The 27,645-nt window shown below is 41.5% G+C and overlaps 1 protein-coding gene across 4 annotated transcripts; it reads left to right on the plus strand.

Annotated features, from left to right (window-relative positions):
• The first annotated feature begins 450 nt into the window (after positions 1–450).
• LOC109869820 (inosine-5'-monophosphate dehydrogenase 2) lies at positions 451–27,406 on the plus strand. 4 transcript variants are annotated; one of them, XM_031803417.1, is made up of 15 exons: positions 451–571; positions 3,912–3,960; positions 4,309–4,410; positions 13,749–13,823; positions 14,237–14,443; positions 14,603–14,690; positions 14,774–14,973; positions 15,071–15,161; positions 15,279–15,374; positions 16,033–16,104; positions 17,850–17,993; positions 18,427–18,571; positions 24,258–24,401; positions 24,514–24,597; positions 24,866–27,406. In XM_031803417.1, exons 3-15 carry the CDS (start codon positions 4,342–4,344, stop codon positions 24,885–24,887), a joined length of 1,437 nt encoding a protein of 478 aa, XP_031659277.1. In that variant the 5' UTR covers positions 451–571; positions 3,912–3,960; positions 4,309–4,341; the 3' UTR covers positions 24,888–27,406. The 4 variants fall into 4 exon arrangements, with proteins under 4 accessions (XP_031659277.1, XP_031659278.1, XP_020315672.1 ...); XM_020460083.2 differs by lacking the exon at positions 451–571 and adding an exon at positions 1,130–1,594; XM_031803418.1 differs by lacking the exon at positions 16,033–16,104 and having other exon boundaries at positions 455–571.
• Positions 27,407–27,645: the final 239 nt, after the last annotated feature.

Here is a 27,645-nt window from a genome sequence, read left to right on the forward strand (position 1 = left end):
TTCCAACACAAACAGTAGACCTCCACAATGCATTCATTTTGACACAGCCTCTTAAGAGCTTCAGCATAGCAGACTGATCAGAATAAGCAGTGACTATGTCCAAATATAGGCAGCATCATATGCCAGATATAACTGGTCTAATGCCCTCTGTCCTTTTACGTGTGCATGCCACTTTATAGTGGGAGGTCCAAAACTTAAATAGGGGAGCTCACAAGGTGACACAATTCACCGCGCCCTCTCAAGTACACTTGATGAACTGCAAGATGTTTCGAGCATAGGGCGGAGTTAGGCCCGGTACCGGAAATGACGCATGACTCAGGTTGGAGGGATTTATTTGTTCACGACGGAATAAAGGTGGTCTGACGAGCTAGTGATGGGAAGTTCGGCTCTTTTTACTGACTCGGATCTTTTCGAGTCGTTCAGTCGAATGAATATTTCGACTCATTTCGTTCATTTGAGTCAGTGCTGCCCAGAGCACGCAGGAGAACGAACTGAAAACTCGAAAGAGTCATGATTCTACTACGCGCACGTTCACATGTCCTTCATCAAAAGGAGTTTATTGGCTATAGAGGTGCGTGGTTAAAATCACTGGGGAAGACGAGACTAAACGCAGAGAGACGAAGTAAAGGATTGGATGTTTGTTTTTTTTCTTGGTCATTTTTGGGGGAAGCCTGGCTTCCCTTGGCATCCACGAATACACCCCACTGTTTATTGGAGCTGTAATTTGTGTCACTTGTTTAAAAGTGTGCTTTAAACAATGTACAATTGTTGATTGCTAGGCATACAAATAAGGTTATTTCTTGATACTTTTGAAACGAGGTATAGTTGTGGCCACAACCAGATTAGATTGTAAAACTCTTGGCGGAACGCATTGCTTGACTGCCGTGAGAGTAATATGCTGAGGCTGTGTCCGTTTAATAATCAATGACTGGCATTCATTCTTGCACCATGTGATCAATTATCAGTTCTGAACTGTTTAGATCTATTTTCACTTGCGCACATGATACACGAAGCACGTCTTTGGAGCCAATAAACCGGAGGAGCGCGTATTAATCTTGCTGTAGAATTCATTGCCGCCTGCAGGTCAAACGTACGAATAAAATGAACTAGTCGCTCTGAAAAAAAACGAATCATGACTCGAGTCAGTAAAAAGAGTCTTTCAAAAAGAACGATTCGTTCGCAAACTGCACATCACGAACACGTGTGCGACCGGAGCTACCGCCAGACAGGGCAGGAGCCTGATAACATTAAAGGCCGAGGAATAAAAAGGGCATTTCGGTTTATTTTCAACTGTTGTGAATGCATTACATGTCATTTTTACAGACTTGACTTTAACAAGGCACGCGGGGGACAGCGCGCATGGTCGCACCACGCCACAGCTGACTGACAGATCGCCAATCGGAACTAGGAGTGAAACGAAGAAAGTTCTCGGTCTCGTGGGTCGTTGTATGTTTAGCACCAAAGTGACTGATCAAACACTAAATAGATTGTGTATCATGGCTGACTACTTGATCAGTGGACAGACTGGTTACGTGCCCGATGATGGACTGAGCGGGCAGCAACTCTTCAACTGCGGGGACGGCCTTACGTACAAGTAATTATTGGGATTTGGCATGGCTCCTTGATTAAATCCAGTTTCTCTGACAGCTATTTGTAGTTGGCTAATAATCAGAGCAGGCTCTATATTAAGTCTCAAACACATTACATTATTATTTGCTAATGCAGGGGCTTTGAGTCATTGCAGTACACGCAGTAAATTCATTCTTTCTACATGGGTCTGCCGACTTAAGTTTCCCGGCTCAACTCGTGCTTTCAAGTGACATCGAGTTGCATAACAATTTGACTTTGGGGACTGATGCAAATCTACCAACATAATGAAGTAGCTAGCTGGTTATTTGATTAGGTTCTGGATAAGCCTGGCTATTCAGTTATTCATGATTTGGACGTTCCTCTATTGTAGTACACTACATTACCAAAAGTATGTGGACACCTGCTTGTTGAACATCTCATTCCAAAATCATGGGAAATAATATGGAGTTGGGCCCCTTTTCCTGATACAACAGCCTTCACTCTTCTGGGAAGGCTTTCTACTAGATGTTGGAACATTGCTGCGGGGACTTGCTTCTATTCAGCCATGATCATTAGTGAGGTCGGGCACTGATGTTAGGCGTTTAGGCCTGGCTCGCAGTCGGCGTTCCAATTCATCCCAAAAGTGATCAATGGGGTTGAGGTCAGGGCTCTGCAGGCCAGTCAAGTTCTTCTACACCGATCTCGACAAACCATTTCTGTATGGACCTTGCTTTGTGCTTTGGGGCATTGTCATACTGAAACAGGAAATGGCCTTCCCCAAACTTTTGCCACAAAGTTGGAAGCACAGAATAGTCTAGAATGTCATTGTATTCTGTAGCGTTAAGATTTCCCTTCATCGAACTAAGGGGCCTAGTCTGAAATATGAAAAACAGCCCCAGACCATTATTCCTCATTATAGTTGGCAATATGCATTGGTACCATATAGTGTTCTCATGGCATCTGTCAAACCCACATTTGTCCATTGGACTGCCAGATGGTAAAGCATGATTCATCACTCCAGAGAAAGCATTTCCACTGCTCCAGAGTCCAATGGCGGCAAGCTTTACACCACTCCAGCCGACGCTTGGCATTGCTCCCGACAAACAGTTATTGTGCTGACGTTGCTTCCAGAGGTAATTTGGAACTCGGTAGTGAGTGTTGTAACCAAGGACAGGCGATTTTTATATATATATATGTTTTTTTACGGGCTTCAGGACTGAGCGGTTCCGTTTTGTGAGCTTGTGTAGTCTACCACTTCGTGGCTGAGCCGTTGTTGCTCCTAGACGTTTCCACTTCACAATAACAGTTGACCGGGGCATCTCTAACAGGGCAGAAATTTGACAAACTGACTTGTTGGAAAGGTGGCATCCTATGACAGTGCCATTTTGAAAGCATTTATGGCATTGCATCACTCTTATTGAGGGTGTCTGGGACATGTTTCTCCATTCTGTTTATTAATCAGCCTACTTTCTGACACACAAGACAATCACTATTTTGTGGTCAGATACGTTAGCTTTGTTTCCAGCAGTTGAATTTGGAAATTCCATGAAGGCATGACATGCCTTGTGTGACGATGTTTGACAAGAATGTAATTATGACACCCTGGAGGCACCATCATGTCAAGATATTAGCAAAAAGGTCTGGTTGTATTGGAATGCAACAAACAATAAGTAGTTGTTAGGTAGAAATGTAGCCTATATCGTCAGTCAGTCAGCCACTGTCTGCTACAGTGCCTTATCTCTTGTCTGCTCTTTCAGTGAAGTTACCACCACATCTCATTCTGCTAATTCCTTGCTTAATATAGGCTTAATCTCCTCCTAGAAGCATGGGTCACACATTGACTATTTAGGTGTTTATAGTACCAGTATACACCAAAATGAAGATGCAAGTGGAACAGCATGCTTTAAAACTCAACTAGTTAGTACAAGACACACAGTACGCTTGGAAACCTCTCAGGACCTTTAGGAATGTGTTGACCATCAACACTAAGGTGTAATAACACAGGACTCTGTTGCCTGCTCATCACATGCATGCACACCGCGTATCATACACCCAACTTCTCAGAAAAATTATCCACTTGAAGTTCCAGATATCTCAGATGATCAAATACTGAGCTTGCAGTACCACTCAAGTGGTACCATTTTATTTTTTTTACGCCACTGTGTCAACGAAAAAAAAATAGCGTATGAATATGACTGAAGATGGAAATTAACCTTTGGCCTCCCCTTGTGTGATTTCGAAACACCTTGCAGTACATTATGTGTGTGAATGTCATTGATCGATTGTGTGCAGCATGTGAGGCCCTGCTCTCCTCTCACCCCTTCTCTTTCACTCACTCACAGTGACTTCCTGATTCTTCCAGGGTATATTGACTTCACATCGGAACAGGTGGTGAGTAGAACCCTTGTTCTTCAAGACAATAGGGCTTCTGTCCCTCCATGACCAGGGTCGAATTCATTAGTGCACACTTGCAAAACAATTTGCAACAGAAACCAAAGACAAGCATTTCTTATTGGACAATTTTCAGGTAGTCCCTGCCATTTTTCAATCCGTTTTCTTCTGTTTTGTGCCTGTAAATACAACCCAAGGGTTTAATTTAGGAAGGAAGAACTTCCCATTGTAACCTTGATTTGTAGCAGAGTCTTATTCATTAGGCATACCCCCTAAAAGTAGTTTGTTACTACAATAAGTGTTTGTTACAGGTATTCACTTGTAGAAACTGGTTTGTTTCCTCTGCAGGATTTGACTTCAGCCCTGACAAAACAGATCACCATGAAAACGCCTTTTGTATCCTCCCCTATGGACACAGTCACAGAGTCAGCGCTGGCAATTGCCATGGCAGTAAGTCTGGTTTAAACACACACACACTTTGGCATAGCAATGCAGTGGCGTGCCGTGGGCCTGGGCCTTCAGTGAAGTCCTACACAGTCCCACCCGAATTAATCCACCTCTTATTACCATCATTATGATGCCATGGCTCTAGACACTATACATTTAGACAGAAACGCAGTATAACCAGGCGTTGCGTCACCTTGAAATGTACATTTTTATTCAGAGAATTGCAGGGGAAGAGTACAATACCTTTTCATTGTGCAGCTTCGTTGCCCAGCGCGCTTGTTCATTGAGCTGTAGATCCACTCGGGTGTCCAAAAGTTTTCAAAAGCACCATTGCTTGTAAGTGCCCAGCCGTACTTTGGTGTCTCGTTGCTGCCTTGGTTAGACAACTTAAGTTTGCAAAGCCAGTGTGGCTCCAAACACCAAATCGATCACTTGCAAATAATAGGCATTCCCAGCAGTACAGTTTGCAGTGCTTCTCGGAGCCTGTGAGCCATTGATAACGCTCGTAGTTGGTACTTTGAAAGTGGTGAAACGAACCCCTTTCCCGCCTGTGGCAGGCTTTGTAGCGTCGGCGTTGACCTCTCCTGACAATGTCTTAACTTTTCTTGAAAAGTTTGTCTTGAGAATGGCGTTATAATTATATCCTCGACCAAATCGATATCTTCTCCTTCCGCCATTGTGGGTTGAAAAAACAGCTTAGTAGTACGCAAATTAATTTGTTTATCAAATTCAGTTTCCTAGTTCTAAGGTTCTGCATTGACCTGCCCATACAGGACTTGCCTCTCAATATTGGTAATCCAATCAAAAGACGTGCACGCACTACGCCTGCTGGCTGGCTCCTGTGTAACACTGGAGCCAGCCAGCAGGCGTACAATAGCCAACTCTAAAGCTGATTGGTTGACACTAAATTTGAATTTCCATTCACTTTAAGCTACAAGCGCCCACACTGTTGATTCTGAAGGCCTGAGGGCAGATTTTAGACCCCTGGCAACACATGATGGCTGAATATGATTGGATAAAAGATCTAACATAAAGACCAGCCCTCCAATTCTCAACCTGGGGCTGGAAGCAGTGCAACCAAGAGGAAAGCTATGAAATGAAGAGTATAACTCTTACTCTGGGGAATAATTTAATACATATTTGTGGGAAAATATATTAAAAAAAATATTATATTCTGATGATGTTTAGGCCAGCAGAGAAGGCCTTGCTGGCCCTGACGGCCCACCACTGTAGCAATGTAATTGAAGATTTTAGTTAAAAGTAGACTCTGCCATTCACAAAGTAAACAGCCGTATCGGGTCAACTTACGTAAAAACTAAGAGCTTGAAATGTGAGGCTAATCTTCTTCGCACTTGTTGTCACGCAACTACCAAAGAGGCAAGAAGGAATTCAACATGGATCATCACATAATTGGCATATATATTACTCTTACAGAATTTCCACGTGGTTGAGGATATAGGAGATCTAATCAAAGCCTACTAGCTGATAAAATGTTTATAACTAGGACAGAAGAATTTATAAGACTTTTTCCAACAAAAAAATGAAAAGGTCCTATTTATATAACGAATATGAATTCGGCAGATCCCCTTATTTTTTAAAAATGATTTTACCTTTATTTAACTGGGCAAGTCAGTTAAGAACAAATTCTTATTTTCAATGACGGCCTAGGAACAGTGGGTTAACTGCCTGTTCAGGGGCAGAACGACAGATTTGTACCTTGTCAGCTCGGGGGTTTGAACTTGCAACCTTCCAGTTACTAGTCCAACGCTCTAACCACTAGGCTACCCTGCTGCCCCTTATTGTGTGGGGCACTTTTAAATGTGCCTTTTTAGAGGCCATGCAATTCAGTACTCATCTGTAAAACAAAAGCAATTTAGATAATACAAGTAAAAGGCACAGAACAAGTTAGAGGAAAAACTAAAAGAAATGGAGGAACTTATTCAAGAAAGATCCAGTGTAATATATTATATTATGGAATGTGGGGAAAAATGTGCCAAATTCTTTTTCAATCTTCAACATAGAAATGCTTGTCGTGGAAATTTCCTGTATTACCAAATCATGAGAGCAAACCCCACACAAGTCAGTGATATCATAAAGTCCATATTTAATTATATGAGCTATAAATGAATTCTCTGAGAGTGCTTACAAAACAGTTCTTAGTATCATTTATAGCCAAGACACACCCATCTCAACTCACATGACGAATAACAGATCTTAGGAACATTACACAAAGAACCTTTTACTTGAAAGAGGAGTATCCCATAGCTAGATAACATTAGCTATAAATTATCGTTCAGTTTGGTCTCCTAAACAAAGTTCTTAACTCGTTCTTGGTACCACTTAGGACCAAAACATTACCTCATCCAATGGCATATATCAATTGTCAATTCTAGATACTTCCATCTCAAATACACCCACTCCTGGACAAGATCAGAAAAGACAGTGAGCCTCTTAGGCCATATACTAGATCAAGATAAGGGCAACCTCAGAGGGGACATGTAATAGTTACAGACACATTCCCATAAGAAGACAAGCCTGACCTCTCCCCTCTCTGGGCCCCTAGTGACTAAGCCCTAGCAGAGAAGGGATAACTGCAAACTGCCAACAGTATTATCCAAAAGAAGACATTCTAATGTCATCTCACATAAGCATTATTATATTGATAAAACATCTTATTTATGAATGTTACCTAACTAATTCTGATTCATCCCTAACATGCTACCAAAAAAATGTATTGAAACTTGTTTCAAATGATGGGAGTCACACATGATTCACAGAATTATATTTTGAAAGGGGAAGTAAAGTACTTTAAGAATATGTTTTAGTTTGACTCCTCCATCTCCACTAACCAAAGCTAATTGTGCACATGTTTTTCCTATTAATAATGTAAAATGAGCATCTGTACAGAAAGACTCAGGTGAAGGCCAAATAACAGAGGAGGAACTTCTTGGTGCAATTAAAGCCTTTAAGTCTGGGAAAACTCCAGGGCTGGATGGCATACCAGTGGAAGTATACCAAACTTTTTTTTGATATACTCAGATGACCAATATTAGCATGTTTTAACCACTCCTATATAAACTGTAGATTATCGGACACGCAACAAGAAGGTCTGATTTCATTATTACTGAAACAGGATCCAATTGGTGTATATATAAAGATCCAGTCCATTCAAAAAAATTGGAGGCCTCTTTCACCTCAGTGTTGTGATGCAAAAATTCGAGCTAAATGCTTGGCTCATAGAATTTAAAAAGGTATTGTCAGTTTTTTTACATAGACGTTAGATTGGAGATAATATAAGACAAGTACTGGAAACAATAGAACCCTATGAAATATCAGGGAAACAAGGCCTGGTTTTCATAGCTGACTTTGAAAAGGCTTTTGATAAAATACAACTGGAATATTTAAATTGTGGAGTATCTCTTATAAAATGGGTTAAAAATATGTATAGTAACCCTAGGTGTAAAATAGTAAATAATGGCTACATCAAGTTTTATACTGTTAAGGAGTAAAACAAGGTTGTCCACTATCTACATATCTATTTATTATTGCCATCGAAATGTTAGCTGTTAAAATAAGATCCAACAATAATATTAAGGGATTAGAAATCTGTGGCTTAAAAACAAGGGTGTCATTGTAGGCTGATGATTCATGTTTTTTTAAAACCACAATTAGAATTCCTCCACAGCCTCATAGCGGATCTAGATACTTTTGCTACCCTCTCTGGATTAAATCCAAATTATGATATTACGTATTGGATCACTAAAAATGCAACTTTTACATTACCGTGTAGTTTACCAATAAAATGGTCTGACGGAGATGTGTACATACTCGGTATACAAATCTCGAAATAAAGAAATTATCTCACTCAAGAGAGTTAGCAAAAATAGATAAGATCTTGCTACCACGGAAAGGAAAATACCAGTCTATTTGTGGAAAAATCACCCTGATTTAATTCTTTAGTCATATCACAGTTTACCTATTTGCTTATGGTTTTGCCTACACCTAGTGACCTGCTTTTTTAAATGATATGAACAAAAAATATTCCATTTTATTTGGAATGGCAAGCCAGACAAAATGAAAAGGTCCTATTTATATAACGAATATGAATTCGGAAGGGAAGAAATTATTAAATATTAAAGCATTAGATCTATCACTAAAGGCATCGGTCATACAAAAGTTATACTTAAATCCAAACGGGTTCTGTAGCTGTGCCATATATAAATTGCAAAGTAATTGGGAAGAGATTTTCGATGTACCCATTCCAAGGCACCTGGTTTATGAATTGAAACGCAAAACAACGCCGATTCAAAACTTCGAATTTTTCAATTTAAATTATTGTAACCAATAGAATGTTATATATATGGGGGATACAATCTTCCCAGCTCTGCAGATTTTGCTGTGAGGAGGCAGTCATTAGATCATTTATTTTTGTACTGTCCATATGTACCTAATTTTTGGTCACAGGTCCAGGAATGGCTGAAGAATTGCAACATTTGCCTAGAACTAAGTCATAGTCAATCAATAATATAATTATTTTAGCAAAAATGTTCATATTTATTTTACAGTCTGTAGAAGCTATGAGAATAGAAAGGTTCAATACTTTTGTGAGGCATCACAGCACAGCTGAAAAATATTTGGAAAATGGATGGTGTTAAGAGATAGATGGGAGGGGTTGAATGGAGCTGAAGGGTGGGACTAATAACAAGACAACAAATGTAAAACATACGGGTCTGTAAAATGTATATAGGATCAGAAATTTTGTGAAATTGCACAGTTACAAATAGAAATCAAACTGGATGGACATCAGACCGAGGAAGAACTAAAAACAAAAAAAATATGACTATTGTAAAATAGATTTGGTCTGTAAAATGTGTATTATATGTATAAACTGAAGGTAGAGGCCAAAGTGTTATTGTTTATTAGTTTATGGACTCTGTCCATAGGACAACAATCAGTCGTATATTGCACAAATCTGGCCTTTATGGAAGAGTGGCAAGAAGAAAGACATTTCTTAAAGATATCCATAAAAAGTGTCGTTTAAAGTTTGCCACAAGCCACCTGGGAGACACACCAAACATGTGGAAGAAGGTGCTCTGGTCAGATGAAACCAAAATTGAACTTTTTGGCAACAATGCAAAACGTTATGTTTGGCGTAAAAGCAACACAGCTCATCACCCTGAACACACCATCCCCACTGTCAAACATGGTGGTGGCAGCATCATGGTTTGGGCCTGCTTTTCTTCAGCAGGGACAGGGAAGATGGTTAAAATTGATGGGAAGATGGATGGAGCCAAATACAGGACCATTCTGGAAGAAAACCTGATGGAGTCTGCAAAAGACCTGAGACTGGGACGGAGATTTGTCTTCCAACAAGATAATGATCCAAAACATAAAGCAAAATCTACAATGGAATGGTTCAAAAATAAACATATCCAGGTGTTAGAATGGCCAAGTCAAAGTCCAGACCTGAATCCAATCGAGAATCTGTGGAAAGAACTGAAAACTGCTGTTCACAAATGCTCTCCATCCAACCTCACTGAGCTCGAGCTGTTTTGCAAGGAGGAATGGGAAAAAATGTCAGTCTCTCGATGTGCAAAACTGATAGAGACATACCCCAAGCGACTTACAGCTGTAATCGCAGCAAAAGGTGGCGCTACAAAGTATTAACTTAAGGGGGCTGAATAATTTTGCACGCCCAATTTTTCAGTTTTTGATTTGTTAAAAAAGTTTGAAATATCCAATAAATGTCATTCCACTTCATGATTGTGTCCCACTTGTTGTTTTATATCTTTATGTTTGAAGCCTGAAATGTGGCAAAAGGTCGCAAAGTTCAAGGGGGCCGAAAACTTTCACAAGGGACTGTATATACAGTGGGGCAAAAAAGTATTTAGTCAGCCACCAATTGTGCAAGTTCTCCCACTTAAAAAGATGAGGCCTGTAATTTTCATCATAGGTAAACTTCAACTATGACAGACAAAATGAGAAAACAAAATCCAGAAAATCACATTTTTAATGAATTTATTTGCAAATTATGGTGGAAAATAAGTATTTGGTCATCTACAAACAAGCAAGATTTCTGGCTCTCACAGACCTGTAACTTCTTCTTTTAGAGGCTCCTCTGTCCTCCACTCGTTACCTGTATTAATGGCACCTGTTTGAACTTGTTATCAGTATAAAAGACACCTGTCCACAACCTCAAACAGTCACACTCCAAACTCCACTATGGCCAAGACCAAAGAGCTGTCAAAGGACACCAGAAACAAAATTGTAGACCTGCACCAGGCTGGGAAGACTGAATCTGCAATAGGTAAGCAGCTTGGTTTGAAGAAATCAACTGTGGAACAATTATTAGGAAATGGAAGACATACAAGACCACTGATAATCTCCCTCGATCTGGGGCTCCACGCAAGATCTCACCCCGTGGGGTCAAAATGATCACAAGAACGGTGAGCAAAAATCCCAGAACCACACGGGGGGACCTAGTGAATGACCTGCAGAGAGCTGGGACCCAAGTAACAAAGCCTACCATCAGTAACACACTACGCTGCCAGGGACTCAAATCCTGCAGTGCCAGACGTGTCCCCCTGCTTAAGCCAGTACATGTCCAGGCCCGTCTGAAGTTTGCTAGAGAGCATTTGGATGATCCAGGAGAAGATTGGGAGAATGTCATATGGTCAGATGAAACCAAAATAAAACTTTTTGGTTAAAAATTCAACTCGTCGTGTTTGGAGGACAAAGAATGCTGAGTTGCATCCAAAGAACACCATACCTACTGTGAAGCATGGGGGTGGAAACATCATGCTTTGGGGCTGTTTTTCTGCAAAGGGACCAGGACGACTGATCCGTGTAAAGGAAAGAATGAATGGGCCCATGTATCGTGAGATTTTGAGAGAAAACCTTCCATCAGCAAGGGCATTGAAGATGAAACGTGGCTGGGTCTTTCAGCATGACAATGATCCCAAATACACCGCCCGGGGCAACAAAGGAGTGGCTTCGTAAGAAGCATTTCAAGGTCCTGGAGTGGCCTAGCCAGTCTCCAGATCTCAACCCCATAGAAAATCTTTGGAGGGAGTTGAAAGTCCGTGTTGCCCAGCAACAGCCCCAAAACATCACTGCTCTAGAGGAGATCTGCATGGAGGAATGGGCCAAAATACCAGCCACAGTGTGTGTGAACCTTGTGAAGACTTACAGAAAACGTTTGACCTCTGTCATTGCCAACAAAGGGTATATAACAAAGTATTGAAACTTTTGTTATTGACCAAATACTTATTTTCCACCATTATTTGCAAATAAATTAATAAAAAATCCTACAATGTGATTTTCTGGATTTTCTTTCTCATTTTGTCTGTCATAGTGTACCTATGATGAAAATTACAGGCCTCATCTTTTTAAGTGGGAGAACTTGGTGGCTGACTAAATACTTTTTTGCCCCACTGTATGTAGGAATGTTTGTATGCATATGTGTGAAAATATATGGGTATGTATGTACAGTTGAAGTCAGAAGTTTACATACCCTTTGGTTGGAGTCATTAAAACTCATTTTTCAACCACTCCACAAATGTCTTGTTAACAAACTATAGTTTTGGCAAGTCTGTTAGGGACATCTACTTTGTGCATGACACAATACATTTTTCCAACAATTGTTTACAGACAGATTATTTCACTTATAATTTACTGCATCACAATTCCAGTGGGTCAGAAGTTTACATACACTAAGTTGACTGTGCCTTTAAACAGCTTGGAAAATTCAAGAAAATTATGTCATGGCTTTAGAAGCTTCTGATAGGCTAATTGACATAATTTGAGTCAAGTGGAGGTGTACCTGTGGATGTATTTCAAGGCCTACCTTCAAACTCAGTGCCTCTTTGCTTGACATCATGGGAAAATTAAAAGAAATCAGCCAAGACCTCAGAAAAAACATTGTAGATGTTTTTATCTATATCCACAGTAAAACGAGTCTTATATCGACATAACCGGAAAGGCCGCCCAGCAAGGAAGAAGCCACTGCTCCAAAACCACCATAAAAAGCCAGACTACGGTTTGCAACTACACATGGGGACAAAGATTGTACTTTTTGGAGTAATGTCCTCTGGTCTGATGAAACAAAAATAGAACTGTTTGGTTATAATGACCATTGTTATGTTTGGAAAAAGGGGGAGGCTTTTAAGCCGAACACCATCCCAACCGTGAAGCACAGGGGTGGCAGCATCATGTTGTGGGGTTGCTTTGCTACAGGAGGGACTGGTACACTTCACAAAATAGACGGCATCATGAGGAGGAAAATTATGTGGATATATTGAAGCAACCTCTCAAGACATCAGTCAGGAAGTTAAAGCTTGGTCGCAAAGGGGTCTTCCAAATGGACAATGACCCAAAGCATACTTACAAAGCTGTGGCAAAAAGCTGTGGCAAAAAGTCAAGGTATTGGAGTGGCCATCACAAAGCCCTGACCTCAATCCTATAGAAAATTTGTGGGCAGAACTGAAAAAGTGTGTGCGAGCAAGGAGGCCTACAAACCTGACTCAGTTACAACAGTTCTGTCATGGAGGAATGGACCAAAATTCACCCAACTTTTTGTGGGAAGCTTGTGGCAGGCTACCCGAAACGTTTGACCCAAGTTAAACAATTTAAAGGCAATGCTACCAAATACTAATCGAGCGTATGTAAACTTCTGACCCACTGGGAATGTGATAAAATAAATAAAAGCTTAAATAAATCTCTCTATTATTCTGACATTTCACATTCTTAAAATAAAGTGGTGACCCTAACTGACCAAAAATTGAGATTTCGACTTCTGTATGGATGTATATGGATATATATTTTTACCCAAAAAATATATGGGGGATTGGAAATGATGCAGACAATTACATTGATGCAAGCAACAATCTTTCCGCAATATTAAGCTCCAAATTTTTTTTGAAAAAGGAATTAAAAACCTCTTTGTTGTGAATGACCAATCACATGGTCACATGAGACACACAAGCCACAACCCTATAAAACCTCTGATGTAAATATCATCAGCTATTGGAAAACAACCTATACTTTCTCCCAGGCCAGGGTAACTTGAAGTGACTACAACAGCTGCACATATCTGTTTCACTTAAAATAGTAACCTAAGATAGTTGTGAACCCCCCCCCCAGAGGCAAACGTCAGAGGAAACATCACAATCTTCATCGTAAAACAAAGGCCAGAATTTCCTCGAGTCTTGGAACAGTTTGTTCTGGATAAATCCTTACAGGCAACTTCAGTTCGGGTTAATGTCTGAGGACACACATTCTCTCTCACACACATTCTTACACGTGTGCACACACACATAAAAATATGATGTCCCTTCTTTCAGCTCACAGGAGGAATAGGCTTCATCCACCACAACTGCACTCCAGAGTTCCAGGCCAACGAGGTCCGCAAGGTCAAGGTAATGACCCCTATGCCATGCTCTCTCTTTTTCACTCCCATCTCCTTTCATCTTTGTTTTCTGTTACATGTGTGTGTCTGTATGTTTGTCTCTGTTACTCATCCTATCGTCTGCTCTCTCGGTTTGATCTTCCTGCCAACCTAGTTGCTACCGTTTCACTGTAGTGTTCCCGCCAGGCAATCTTTTTCTTTATATTCTCATGCTCTGTCTGGCTTGCTTTTTCAATACCCTGTAGGTTTGCAGAGTGTAATAGATATCCTTACCCTCTCGCTCCTCTTTTTTCCTCTTCCCTCAATTTATATTATCCTTCCTGCTACCTCATTCCTCTCTCTCTACCTCCTCCACCCTGCCCTCCCTCTTTTCCCCCTCATCTCCCTCCTCCTCCTGCCTGCCTCCTTCCCTCTCTCTCCCAGCGGTACGAGCAGGGTTTCATCACAGACCCGGTAGTGATGAGTCCTACAGACCGTGTGGCTGACGTGTTCCAGGCCAAGGCACGCCACGGCTTCTGCGGCATCCCCATCACAGACAACGGCCACATGGGGGGCCACCTCGTTGGCATCATCTCCTCGCGTGACATTGACTTCCTGAAGGAGGAGGAGCACATCCTGCCTCTCAGTGAGGTGGGTGTGGCTTACATCATGGTTGAATGTTATTCGGTCTTCGAGTTAGTATTTTTAAATCAGTGTATATGCATTTAGTTTACTTCCCTACCACTCTAACTGTCGTCCAAAGGTAAATGCTCATCTTCCTTTGTTTTCTCCTTTCCTTCCCCGCTACAGGTGATGACAAAGCTGGAGGACCTTGTCATTGCTCCAGCTGGAGTGACACTGAAAGAGGCCAATGAGATTCTGCAGAGGAGTAAGAAAGGTGAGGAGGCGGGACCTGAGAAAAGGGAAGGACAGTGCCTCGTGATTAGATTTCCCCATTCTAAATGGTGTCCATCTCTGTAGGTAAGCTACCCATAGTGAACGAGGAGGGCTGCCTGGTGTCCATCATCGCCAGGACAGATCTGAAGAAGAACAGGGACTTTCCCCTGGCCGCTAAAGACTCCCGCAAACAGTTGCTGTGTGGGGCAGCCATCGGCACGCACAACGATGACAAGTACAGACTGGACCTGCTGGTGCAGAGCGGAGTAGACGTGGTCGTACTGGTGGGTCACTGGTTCTCCTACCCCGTCTCTTTGTTCTTCTCATATAGATACTTTCTCTTCTTCAATCTGTTCTTTAATGTTGCTCTCGTTCTTTAAGGACTCCTCTCAAGGGAACTCGATCTTCCAAATCGACATGATTAAGTACATCAAAGAGAAATACCCACAGCTTCAGGTCATTGGAGGCAATGGTGAGTGTTGGGACACACACACATAGAAATGCTGCATTCTCAGAGTTGCCCTCATTTAATGGTTCCACCATGTACCACCCTTGACATTGTTGGTCTGTCTCCCCCTGCTTGTCTCAGTGGTAACTGCAGCCCAGGCCAAGAACTTGATCGATGCCGGGGTGGACGGCCTGCGCGTGGGCATGGGCAGTGGCTCCATCTGTATCACACAGGAAGGTAAGTCCCACCAATGGCCTTCCTAGCTCCCCTCCCTTACATCCACCCACAGCTCTAACCCAATCGGGAGTCTCCAATCTGACCACCTTCCCACTAACGACTGAAATCGCCCCATAGCCAAGTGTAGAAGTCTGTAGAAAGAGTCCCATCCATAAGTGTTTGTCCTAGTTTTTTTTTCTCTACTGGGTGTAGAGAATGCTGAATGGTTTTTCAGAATCAAATTGTGCTGCTATGCTACATTCTATACATGCAATTAAACAGAATAAGAGTACCTGCTGAATTAATGCAGCATATGCAACATCCTCAAACCCCTTCAGAGCAAAACGTTGAAAACGGACAAACAATTGATTTTCAAGGGGCAGGTCCTCAGAAAGCACGCACAACTTTCTTCTTGTTCATCGTTCCTACCCTCTATTTTATGTTTCTCTGTCTCATCCTCCCCTTCTCTCTCCATCATGCTATTCTCTCATCTTTCATGATCTGTTTTGGGTTTCTTATTTTCTTTCTATCTATCGCTTCTTTCTTTCTCTGTATCCCTCTCTTTCTCATCACCTTTGTTTCATTGTGTGGACCTCTCCTCTCTTGGTTTCACACTGCCTGTAATGTATGTCTCTAGCGCCTCTCTTGGTTTCACACTGCCTGTAATGTATGTCTCTAGCGCCTCTCAGTGTTCCTCCTGGTATAAAGCTCCACAGCCCCAAAACCCCAACTACTGTAACGGGATACTGCAGTAAGTCCCCCACCCCCCTACGCAGGGCTCTCTCTCATTGGCTCTACTACCACACTGTGCCTGCCCACCCGCCTTCACAGCCTCTCTGCATCGGTTGCTAACGGCTCTGCATCAGTACAAGTAGTATTCAAGCTGGCCTTGGGTTTTTGGATGGTTGTCCTTTTGTCCTTGACTAATCTGTCAATCACAGTGTGTGACATCACACCTATCTTGTCTCGACATGCCCTCTGTACGACACATGCGCTACGTTTTGGATGCATATGATGAAGTATGTTTTAGTAGTGGACTTGAGATGCATCCTTAAATGCAGTGCACAGGCATGTGATGGACAGTCTTAGTCATGATGATGTCTGTCAGTTAGGCCATTCACCTTCCCTCATCTGAAACAAGTTCATTTCTTTAGCAATATCAATAGGCCTACTACAGATGAAAGATATTTTCATCATTCTGCATCTGTCAATTTACTGTAAAAGGTCATTGTCACTGTTAAGAAAAAAACAACCTAGTCTTTTTCCCCATGAGTTGTATTTAACTGCATTTACCCTGTTGGTTGTACACCAACCTATGACCAGGTATAGGGGTTGGGAGGGAGCCCTTAGCGCTGAATTAAACTGGCTGTTGTAACGCATTTAATTAATTTACCTATGTCATTGTTTCTAACACCTCATTTACATATGTCATTGACTTAACATATGATTTACAATGTGTTCGATCATAATAATATCATTATTTTAAGAGCGGAAAAATATGCACAACTGCAAAAACTTTCTGGTAGTGCAAGTCTGGATATTGAGTATTTTTTTAGGTAATTATTTCATATATTAAATACCTGTAACAGTTAGGCTGTTCCAAAGCTTATGCATAATAATCACAGAAAAAGAAGTGGACATGAATCTAAAATAATATGTTCCACTTTATCGACTTCTTTGATGTTGGCTTCTGACATTCTAATGAACTCATTTTAGAGTTCATCAAACATTTCTCTGAAACTGATTGCTCACAACAGGATTCATTGAAACTGTTACACAACACGTTTAGGAGGAAATTATAGCAATCTACTTCTCAAATGAAGTGTTAGACAAAGCCTGCATACGAAACAAACTCCCCTCAAAACACCTAAGACTTACTCGATTTCTTTTCTATTTTCATTTTATGAATGTTATTTTCCCAAATAAACATAAACTTTGTATAATGTTATATAGTGTGCGGTTGTCTATGTTTGCAAATTGGAAATCCTGTCATGCCCCATCATCATGCCCCACCATCAGTTTGATAATGATTTGATTTATCAGGTAAACGCGTGATAAAATAGCATTCATTAAAATATAGTCTTAGTCTTAAGCAAGCCAAAACCATGTTTACTCTACAGCAAATCAACAAAAATATGAATTAATGCTGACTTAACTTCATAAACCAGGAAATTACATCAAATACATTCCAGGACGGACTATCTGCTGTGTGTGAGAATCACTAGTCTGTCTCTGATAGGTGGCCTACAGCAGGGGCTCCCAGACTTGGTCCTGGGGCCCCCTGGGTGCATGTTTTGGTTTTATGCCCTAGCACTACACAGCTGATTCAAATTACCATCTCATTAAGCTTTGATGATTTTAATCAGCTGTGTAGTGCTAGGGCAAAAACCAAACCGTGGGCCCCAGGACGAGAGTTTGGGAAATCCTGGTCTACATGTGCAGGCTTGGCTGGATATTCAACTTGTGTTCTTTGTCCTCCTTCCCCTGTTTTCTCAGTGTTGGCATGCGGGCGTCCCCAGGCCACCGCCGTGTACAAGGTGTCGGAGTACGCCCGTCGATTCGGGGTGCCAGTTGTTGCCGACGGGGGCATCCAGACCGTGGGGCACATTGCCAAAGCCCTGGCACTGGGGGCATCTACAGGTGAGTCAGACTTAAATTAAATATCCATACACACACAGACTCTCATTATAGTCCTTTCAAACTCAACTCTGGACCTTGAAGCCAATTCCACTGCTTGTTTTCATTGTTCCCCTTTAATCGGGGACTGATTTCGACCTGGTATTCAACTCTTACCCTACGAGGTCGGAGCTTGCTGGTTTTCTGTTCTACCCGATAATTAGTTGCACCTGCCTGGTGTCCCACGTCTAAATCAGTCCCTGATTTAAAGGGGAACAATGAAAACAAGAAGTGGCATTGGCTTCAAGGTCCAGAGTTGAGTTGAGGGGTCTAAAGTACACACTCAGAGAAAGGCTTTTACAAAAGACACACCACAAGCATACACACATTCCATTAGCAGTGGATGAAGTGCTAACACTCACATTATCTAACGGTTATCTCCCCTCGGTCTCTCCAGTGATGATGGGCTCTCTCCTGGCTGCCACCAATGAGGCTCCAGGTGAATACTTCTTCTCTGATGGCATCAGGCTGAAGAAGTACAGAGGCATGGGCTCACTGGATGCCATGGACAAGAACCTGGGCTCCCAGACCAGATACTTCAGGTACTGAGGCGCAGTAATACTAATAAAATAATTTGCCAATCGTTTCATTCTGAACAGAACCATCATTTGTTCATTCCGACCAGCAAAATATAGTTCTGATCCGGTTCGAACCCAAAAAAAAGTAACTGTTTATAAAGCTCTGGGTTGTTATGACATGCTGAATTAGGCCCACAGAATTATACCTACGTAGGAGCAGAATCTATGAAGGAACTTTGAATGTCTTTGAACTTCAGAGAGTTGGCTTAACTAACGTTGGACCAGAGCTAGCTCTTGACCATGACTCTCAGTCCCATTACATTACGCATAATGCCGCTTAGAGTTTGCGAGCTAGACCAAAACTAGTTTGTGACGTCAATATCTACTGTAGACTATGCTTCTGAGGGAGGAGGACGGGCAGGTAGCCTGCACACACACACTGGCAAAGATGTTCAGCTGGCAGGCAGGCCGACACTGGAATTTGAGTGACAAAGTGAGTTTTTTTTGTGGGAATGGGAAAAAATGCCCGGAACATAAAATAAGGGTTCCCATGCTTTTAAAATAAGGGTTCAGTTCCGGAACAGTATAGATCACTTTCGTTCTTGCTTCTGTTCCTCAAAAAATGTTTGTTATTTTACGGTTTTCAGTTCTGTTCCCTGAACCGGTTCCAACACCTGATACTAATACACTACTAGTAATACACATTTATTGTCTCCAGGGTTGTATTCATTAGGCACAAAGTGAAATAAAAGACACTACCTGAACGCTTGTTTTTGTTTCCCGTTGCAAAACGTTTTGCTACAGTGTGCAATAATCAATGAATACGACACAGAGGTAACTGGCTTTGAAGCAAGCAGTCAATCAAGACAAACAACATACAGTGCCTTGCGAAAGTATTCGGCCCCCTTGAACTTTGCGACCTTTTGCCACATTTCAGGCTTCAAACATAAAGATATAAAACTGTATTTTTTTGTGAAGAATCAACAACAAGTGGGACACAATCATGAAGTGGAACGACATTTATTGGATATTTCAAACTTTTTTAACAAATCAAAAACTGAAAAATTGGGCGTGCAAAATTGTCTGAAATGTCTTGAGTCAATATGTATTCAACCTCTGTTATGGCAATCCTAAGTAAGTTCAGGAGTAAAAATGTGCATAAGTCACAATCATTTGCATGGACTCACTATGCAATGATAGTGTTTAACATGATTTTTTTAATGACGACCTCATCTCTGTACCCCACACATACAATTATCTGTAAGGTCCCTCAGTCAAGCAGTGAATTTGAAACACAGATTCAACCACAAAGACCAGGGAAGTTTTCCAACGCCTCGCAAAGAAGGGCACGTTTTGGTAGATAAAAATAAAAGCAGATATTGAATATCCCTTTGCGCATGGTGAAGTTATTAATTACACTTTGGATGGTGTATCAATACACCCAGTCACTACAAAGATAAAGGTGTCCTTCCTAACTCAGTTACCGGAGAGGAACCTCTCCAGGGATTTCACCATGAGGCCAATAGTGACTTTTAACAGTTAGAGTTTAATGGCTGTGATGGGAGAAAACTGAGGACGGATCAACAACATTGTAGTTACTCCACAATACTAACTTAACTGACAGAGTGAAAAGAAGCCTATACATAATAAAACATATTCCAAAACATGCTTCCTGTTTGCAACAAGACACTAAAGTAATACTGCAAAAAAATGTGGCAAATCAATTACCTTTTTGTCCTGAATACAAAGTGTTATGTTTGGGGCAAATCCAATACATCACTGAGTGCCACACTCCATATTTTCAAGCATAGTGGTGTCTGCATCATGTCATGGGTATGCTTGTAATCGTTAAGGACTGGGGCAATTTTTGGGCTAAAAAAATAAACAGAATGGAGCTAAGCACAGGTAAAATCATAGAGAAAAACCTGGTTCAGTCTGCTTTCCAACAGACACTGGGAGATTAATTCACATTTCAGCAGGACAAAGGAGATGCAAATTAGATCTCTCCTTTAAGACAAAGAAGCTGATTGTGGACTACATAAAAAGGACAACCAAGCACGCCCTCATTCTCATCGACGGGGCTGTAGTGGAGCAGGTTGAGAGCTACAAGTTTCTTGGTGTCCACATCACCAACAAACTAGAATGGTCCAAACACACCATTACAGTCGTGAAGAGGGCACAACAAAACCTATTCCACCTCAGGAGACTGAAAAGATTTGGCATGGGTCCTGAGATCCTCAAAAGGTTTTACAGTTTTACATTGGGTTTCCAATCTCTCCAAAAGAATGTGGTGATCAACGGTATCAAAAGCAGTACACTAAGGTCTAGGAGCACGAGGACAGATGCAGAGCCGCGGTCTGAGGCCATTAAAAGGTAATTTACCACCTTCACAAGTGCAGTCTCAGTGGTATGATGGGGTCTAAAACCAGACTGAAGCATTTTGTATACATGGTTTGTCTTCAGGAAGGCAGTGAGTTGCAGCTTTTTCTAAAGTTTTAGAGAGGAATGGAAGATTTGATATAGGCCGATAGTTTATATTTTCTGGGTGAAGGTTTGGCTTTTTCAAGAGGCTTTATTACTGCCACTTTTAGTGAGTTTGGTACACATCCGCTGGATAGAGAGATGTTTATTGTTCAACATAGGAGGGGCCAAGCACAGGAAGCAGCTCTTTCAGTAGTTTAGTTGGAATTGGGTCCAGTATGCAGCTTGAAGGTTTAGAGGCCATGATTATTTTCATCACTGTGTCAAGAGATAGTACTAAAACACTTGAGTGTCTCCCTTGACCCTAGGTCCAGGCAGAGTTGTACAGACTCAGGACAAATGAGCTTTGAAAGAATACGCAGATTTAAAGAGGAGTCTGTAATTTACTTTCTAATGATCATGATCTTTTTCTCAAAGAAGTTCATGAATTTATTACTTCTGAAGTGAAAGCGATCCTCTCTTGGGGAATGCTGCTTTTTAGTTGGCTTTGCGACAGTATCAAAAATAAATTTTGGATAGTTTTTATTTTCCTCAATTAAGTTGGAAAAATAGGATGATCGAGCAGCAGTGAGGGCTCTTCGATACTGTCTGGTACTGTCTTTCCAAGCTAGTCAGAAGACTTCCAGTTTGGTGTGGCGCCATTTCAGTTCCAATTTTCTGGACGCTTGCTTCAGAGCTTTGGTATTTTCTGTATACCAGGGAGCTCGATTCTTATGACAAATGTTTTTAGTTTTTAGGGGTGCAACTGCATCTAGGGTATTGTGCAAGGTTAAATTGAGTTCCTCAGTTAGGTGGTTAACGGATTATTGTCCTCTGACGTCCTTGGGTAGGCAGAGGGAGTCTGGAAGGAATCTTTGGGTTGTCTGAGAATTTATAGCACGACGTTTGATGCTCCTTGGTTGGGGTCTGAGCAGATTATTTGTTGCGATTGCAAACGTAATAAAATGGTGGTCCGATAGTCCAGGGTTATGAGGAAAAACATTAAGATCCACAACATTTATTCCATTGGACAAAACTAGGTCCAGAGTATGACTGTTGCAGTGAGTAGGTCCAGAGACATGTTGGACAAAACCCACTGAGTCGATGATGGCTCCGAAAGCCTTTTGGAGTGGGTCTGTGGAGTTTTCCATGTGAATATTATCTGCTATGACTACAAGGTCCGATTAGGAATTTAGGGAACTCGGTGAGGAACGCTGTATATGGCCCAGGAGGCCTGTAAAGAGTAGCTATAAAAAGTGATTGTGCAGGCTGCATAGATTTCATGACTAGAAGCTCCAATTTAAATTTGCTATCGTAAATGTTAGCAACACCTCCGCCTTTGCGGGATGCATGGGGGATATGGTCACTAGTGTAACCAGGAGGTGAGGCCTCATTTAACACAGTAAATTCATCAGGCTTAAGTCATGTTTCAGTCAGGCCAATCACATCAAGGTTATGATCAGTGATTAGTTAATTGACTATAACTGCCTTTGACGTGAGGGATCTAACATTTAGTAGCCCTATTTTGAGATGTGAGGTATCATGATCTCTTTCAATAATGGTAGGAATGGAGGAGGTCTTTATTCTAGTGAGATTGCTAAACACGCCGCTGTGTTTAGTTTTGCTCAACCTAGGTTGAGGCACAGACACGGTCTCAATGGGGATAGCTGAGCTGACTACACTGACTGTGCTAGTGGCAGACTCTACTAAGCTAGCAGGCTGACTGACAGCCTGCTGCCTGGCCTGCACCCTATTTCATTGTGGAGCTAGGGGATTTAGAGCCCTGTCTATGTTCGTAGATAAGATGAGAGCACCCCTCCAGCTAGGATGGAGTCTGTCACTCCTCAACAGGCCAGGCTTGGTCCTGTTTGTGGGTGAGTTCCTGAAATAGGGCCAATTATCTACAAATTGTATCTTTTGGGAGGGGCAGAAAACAGTTTTCAACCAGCGATTGACTTGTGAGACTCTGCTGTAGAGCTCATCACTCCCCCTAACTGGGAGGGGCCAGAGACAATTACTCGATGCAGACACATCTTTCTAGCGGATTTACACGCTGAAGCTATGTTGCGCTTGGTGCCCTCTGACTGTTTCATCCTAACATCGTTGGTGCCGACGTGGATAACAATATCTCTATACTCTACACTCGCCAGTTTCAGCTTTAGCCAGCACCATCTTCAGATTAGCCTTAACGTCGGTAGCCCTGCCCCCTGGTAAACAGTGTATGATCGCTGGATGATTTGTTTTAAGTCTAATACTGCGGGTAATGGAGTCTAGGGTTTTCAATTTGTCAGAGCTAATTGTGGGAGGCTTCGGCGTCTCAGACCCTGTAACAGGAGGAGTAGAGACCAGAGAAGGCTAGGCCTCTGACTCTGACTCGCTGCTTAATGGGAGAACCGGTTGAATGTTTGTCGGCTGAATGAGCGACACCGGTTGAGCATTCCTACAGCATTTCCCCCCAGAAGCCATGAGAAAGTTGTCCGGCTGCGGGGACCGTGTGGGGGGATTTATACTAACGTTACTATCTGTACTTACTGGTGGCACAGACGCTGTTTCATCCTTTCCTACACTGAAATTACCCTTGCCTAACGATTGCGTCTGAAGCTCGGCTTGCAGCACAGCTATCCTCGCCGTAAGGCGCTCGTTCTCCTGTATATTATGAGTACAGCGACTGCAATTAGAAGGCACCATGTTAATGTTACTACTTAGCTTCAGCTGTTGGAAGTCCTGACGAATCATGTCCAGATAAAATGTCCGGAGTGAAAAAGTTGAAAGAAAGAAAGTTGAGTGAGGGGAAAAACATAAACGGTAACTTAAAAAGTAAAAACCATAAAGTTGTCAGGTAGCAAAGTAAGCTTGGCAACAAAACGCACAGCAGCACTCACACCTGTGATAACTAGAGAATCACTGACATGATGTCAGCTGGTCCTTTTGTGGCAGGGCTGAAATGCAGTGGAAATGTTTTGGGGGGATTCAGTTCATTTGCATGGCAAAGAGGGACTTTGCAATTAATTGCAATTCATCTGATCACTCTTCATAACATTCTGGAGTATATGCAAATTGCCATCATACAAACTGAGGCAGCAGACTCTTTGAAAATTTATATTCGTGTCATTTTCAAAACTTTTGGCCATGACTGTACACCTGTTGTATTGCGCACGTGACAAACTCAACAAAATGTGGAATAAGTCAAGGGGTATGAATACTTTCTGAAGGCCCCGTAGCTTACCCATCTCCTCCTCCTTCTCTCCAGTGAGTGTGACAAGATTAAGGTGGCCCAGGGTGTGTCGGGGGCAGTCCAGGACAAGGGCTCCATACATAAGTTTATTCCCTACCTGCTGGCTGGGATCCAGCACTCCTGTCAAGACATCGGATCCAAGAGCCTCACCCAGCTCAGGTACACATTTGAATGTAAATCAGAGTGAGCCTACTTTGATAACACCATCTGTTCGAAGGCTGTGTGTGTAAGCTTGGGGCTCTGTGTAACACTATTTTTCTTCCCCCTGCAGAGCCATGATGTATTCTGGGGATCTGAAGTTTGAGAAGAGGACGACATCGGCCCAGATGGAGGGAGGAGTCCACAGCCTGCACAGGTACTTACTGATGTGCTCTAGCTTGGCAGTATTGGCTTGCCCATAGTGCAGCGCTGTCACAGAGGCTAACATTACAATATATTATCTTCTGAACATCTCAGTTCCATGTACCACATACAAGCCCCTAGATTTAGAATGGTTCCCCTTTCAAAACTAATCTCACTTCAACCTGCCTATATGTCTCTACAGTATCTGATCACGGCCAGATGCAACATGTTGGTAATTTGTAATGTGATCCATTAATCTGTTAAACCTCTCTCTCTCACAGTTATGAGAAGCGCCTGTTCTAAGGAAGAGAACACAGTAGTGGGCTGCAGACTTGTTCCTCAAGCATACGCACAAACAACTACTTGCCAACCCCAAATCTGTCTGTGCCTTTGAGCAAGGCACTTAACACTAATTTCTCCAGGATCGCGGTTGATAGTTGCAGATCCTGGCCGTGACCCCACTCTCCTAGTGTCTCAGGGAGTTGGGATATGCAAAAATGTGTTTCTAATTCACACATGCGTATTAATACACACGTGTACATGTGTGAAATAGGAAAAATATTAGCATCCACAATTATTACACACTCACACAAGTGCTGGGCGATTAGTTCTTTTTGAAGGTAGTTTCGGATCGATTATGAAAAAATACATCTGTTTCGATTTATTTTTTTAAACATTAAATGCATTATGAAATAATGACATTAAAATGATTTTATAGCTTTTTAATGGAAATTCCAAAGCCAAAAATAGTGAACATTCAATTGCCAAACAAAAAATACTCCATGGTCTCTTTCAGGTCCACATTCGGTTGACATCAAAAGAAAAAGAGGAAATTACTATGAAATAATATTTCAGTTGTGTATATTACTTACTTTTTATTTGATAACTTTATTTTTCATTCCTTAAAGTCATCATGTATTACTTATCCTATTTAGCTAACCGGACTAAGCATGCTGCAGAGCTGTCTGATGTAATCATTTGACTAGTTCAAAGTAGATGAGGTATACTTTCCCAAAATGTCTCTCTCTCGTTGTTGTGCAGTAGCGGTATATGGGTCAAATCACTGGGGAAGCCAAGCCAGCCAGGGAAAGAAAATCCAAATTATAACCTATATGTTGTGATAATTGCGTTGTTTGCTCTATAACATGTTAGTTCACATGCCTTGACACCGTGATATATAGGCCTAAATGCCAAGACAATAAGAAGACAGTGGCATAATAAATTCAACCACACCTTTGTTTCGTCACAAAACCAGAGAGCAACATCTGTCCGGTGGAGTCCACAAAGCATATTGCATGTAACAAACAGTTACATGACCTTCCGCATAATCAAGCACGTTAATGTTAGCGATATTTTCGGACTACTAAACAACTATTGATTTAGAACACCAGAGAGTTACCAACCGCAAGTCTCAAAGAAAACAGGAGACTCCACTATTCCAGCACCATTTCAACATAATCAAATCACCTCTACTTAGTCTAATACAGTGACAACTAAAAGATACCAAAAGCTATTTAGTCCAATCAACATGAGCTAAATATGATGTGGCTGTCCATGGTACTGATTTCTGTGTGTGCGGTGTGCTTGCAAGTAGAAAAACGTGGACTCGCTTAACTTCTATAGAAACGCCAATTCCATCCTCTCATGTTGCCGAAACAGTCTATGACTCTGTCATATACAGTACATATTTGTAGTTTTTGCTGTCCAAGGCTAACTGACTAAAATGCTTGCTCACTAGCCTAACTTCCTTTCATGGTCAACAATGAGCCAGCTAGTTAACATCAGGCCAGGGGCACAATATATTAATTCATGGTTGGATCAGAATCACCGTTATAATCAAATAAGAATGTTTTTAACTGACTTGCCTAGTTAGATTTTTTTTAAATTGGCCAGACAGAGAATGAAGTAAAATCACAAGTCCAAATCCCTATTGCCATCCATGGCTGTTTTAGATGACTAACCACAACACAACAATTCAAGTTTTTTTCTGCCAATGACGGCCAAACTGGCTTCCCTTGACCCTGTTTTTTTGGTGCGCCAGGACCATTCACAGTTTAGATTAATGCTGATTGGCTAATATTTTTTATTGGGGAGGGCAAATGCTCGCTGGCTTCCCTTGCATTCAATGCTACGGGTGGCAACAATATCATACTCTTTTTGACCAGACAGCATCCGATAGATGGGCTATAGAGACAGAGAGCCTCTTGCAAATTTAAGGAAAACTAAACAGATTTTTATATTTTTCCATTTTTGGGGGAAGCCTAGCTTCCCTTGGCATCCATGAATAGACACCACTCATGTTGTGTACATTCCTTTTTCATCCAGTCTATGCGTATCTAACCTAACGTAGCAGGCGTAAGTGTATCCATCTCTGTCCAAGCCAGAAAGAACAGGCGCAATGGATTATGATCATTATAGTTAAATACCAATTTTCTGCACTAAACTATGTTGAATATTTGCTTAATGAAAACTACAACACCCTTCTGCACAGCGTTCCACATAGTTCTTGACTTGATTTCTCTCGTGAATTATTTGATTTATTTCCATAGAAACGGCATCGTGGGCTCTCACAAAAAAACAAATGGTTTAAATAAAATAAAAAAGACATTACAGTTAATCGCTCAGCACTAACACAAACATAAATGACCTTAACCATCAGTCTTCCCTGACACAGACAGACATGCTCTGCTCTCCCAGAAAGAGCATGTCTGTCTGTCAGTACTGTGATGGAGTGTTTTGTGTAATCAGATGCCTCCCATGTCCTTCTGAAATGAACTGACTTTGAATAAGTCAAATAAAAAAAGTAAACATTTTCAACAAGCTTTTTTTGTTATTGTGGTAATTTATCAAGTGTAGAGATATTGTAAACACATTTGGGTTCAAATATATGCGTATTTATAATTTTAATATTTATTTGTGTGTATAAAGTGTATAAAGTATTCTCAAATAATGTGGCCGAAAAATATAAACTATTGGAACCAAGACTTACATAAGTGTCACGTAGACGCAGATGCAGAAGGTGAGTTTATTAACAATAATGACAAGCAAATTAACATAACAG

The sequence above is a fragment of the Oncorhynchus kisutch genome, linkage group LG24 (genome assembly GCF_002021735.2).
Source record: "Oncorhynchus kisutch isolate 150728-3 linkage group LG24, Okis_V2, whole genome shotgun sequence".
NCBI lineage: Eukaryota > Metazoa > Chordata > Actinopteri > Salmoniformes > Salmonidae > Oncorhynchus > Oncorhynchus kisutch.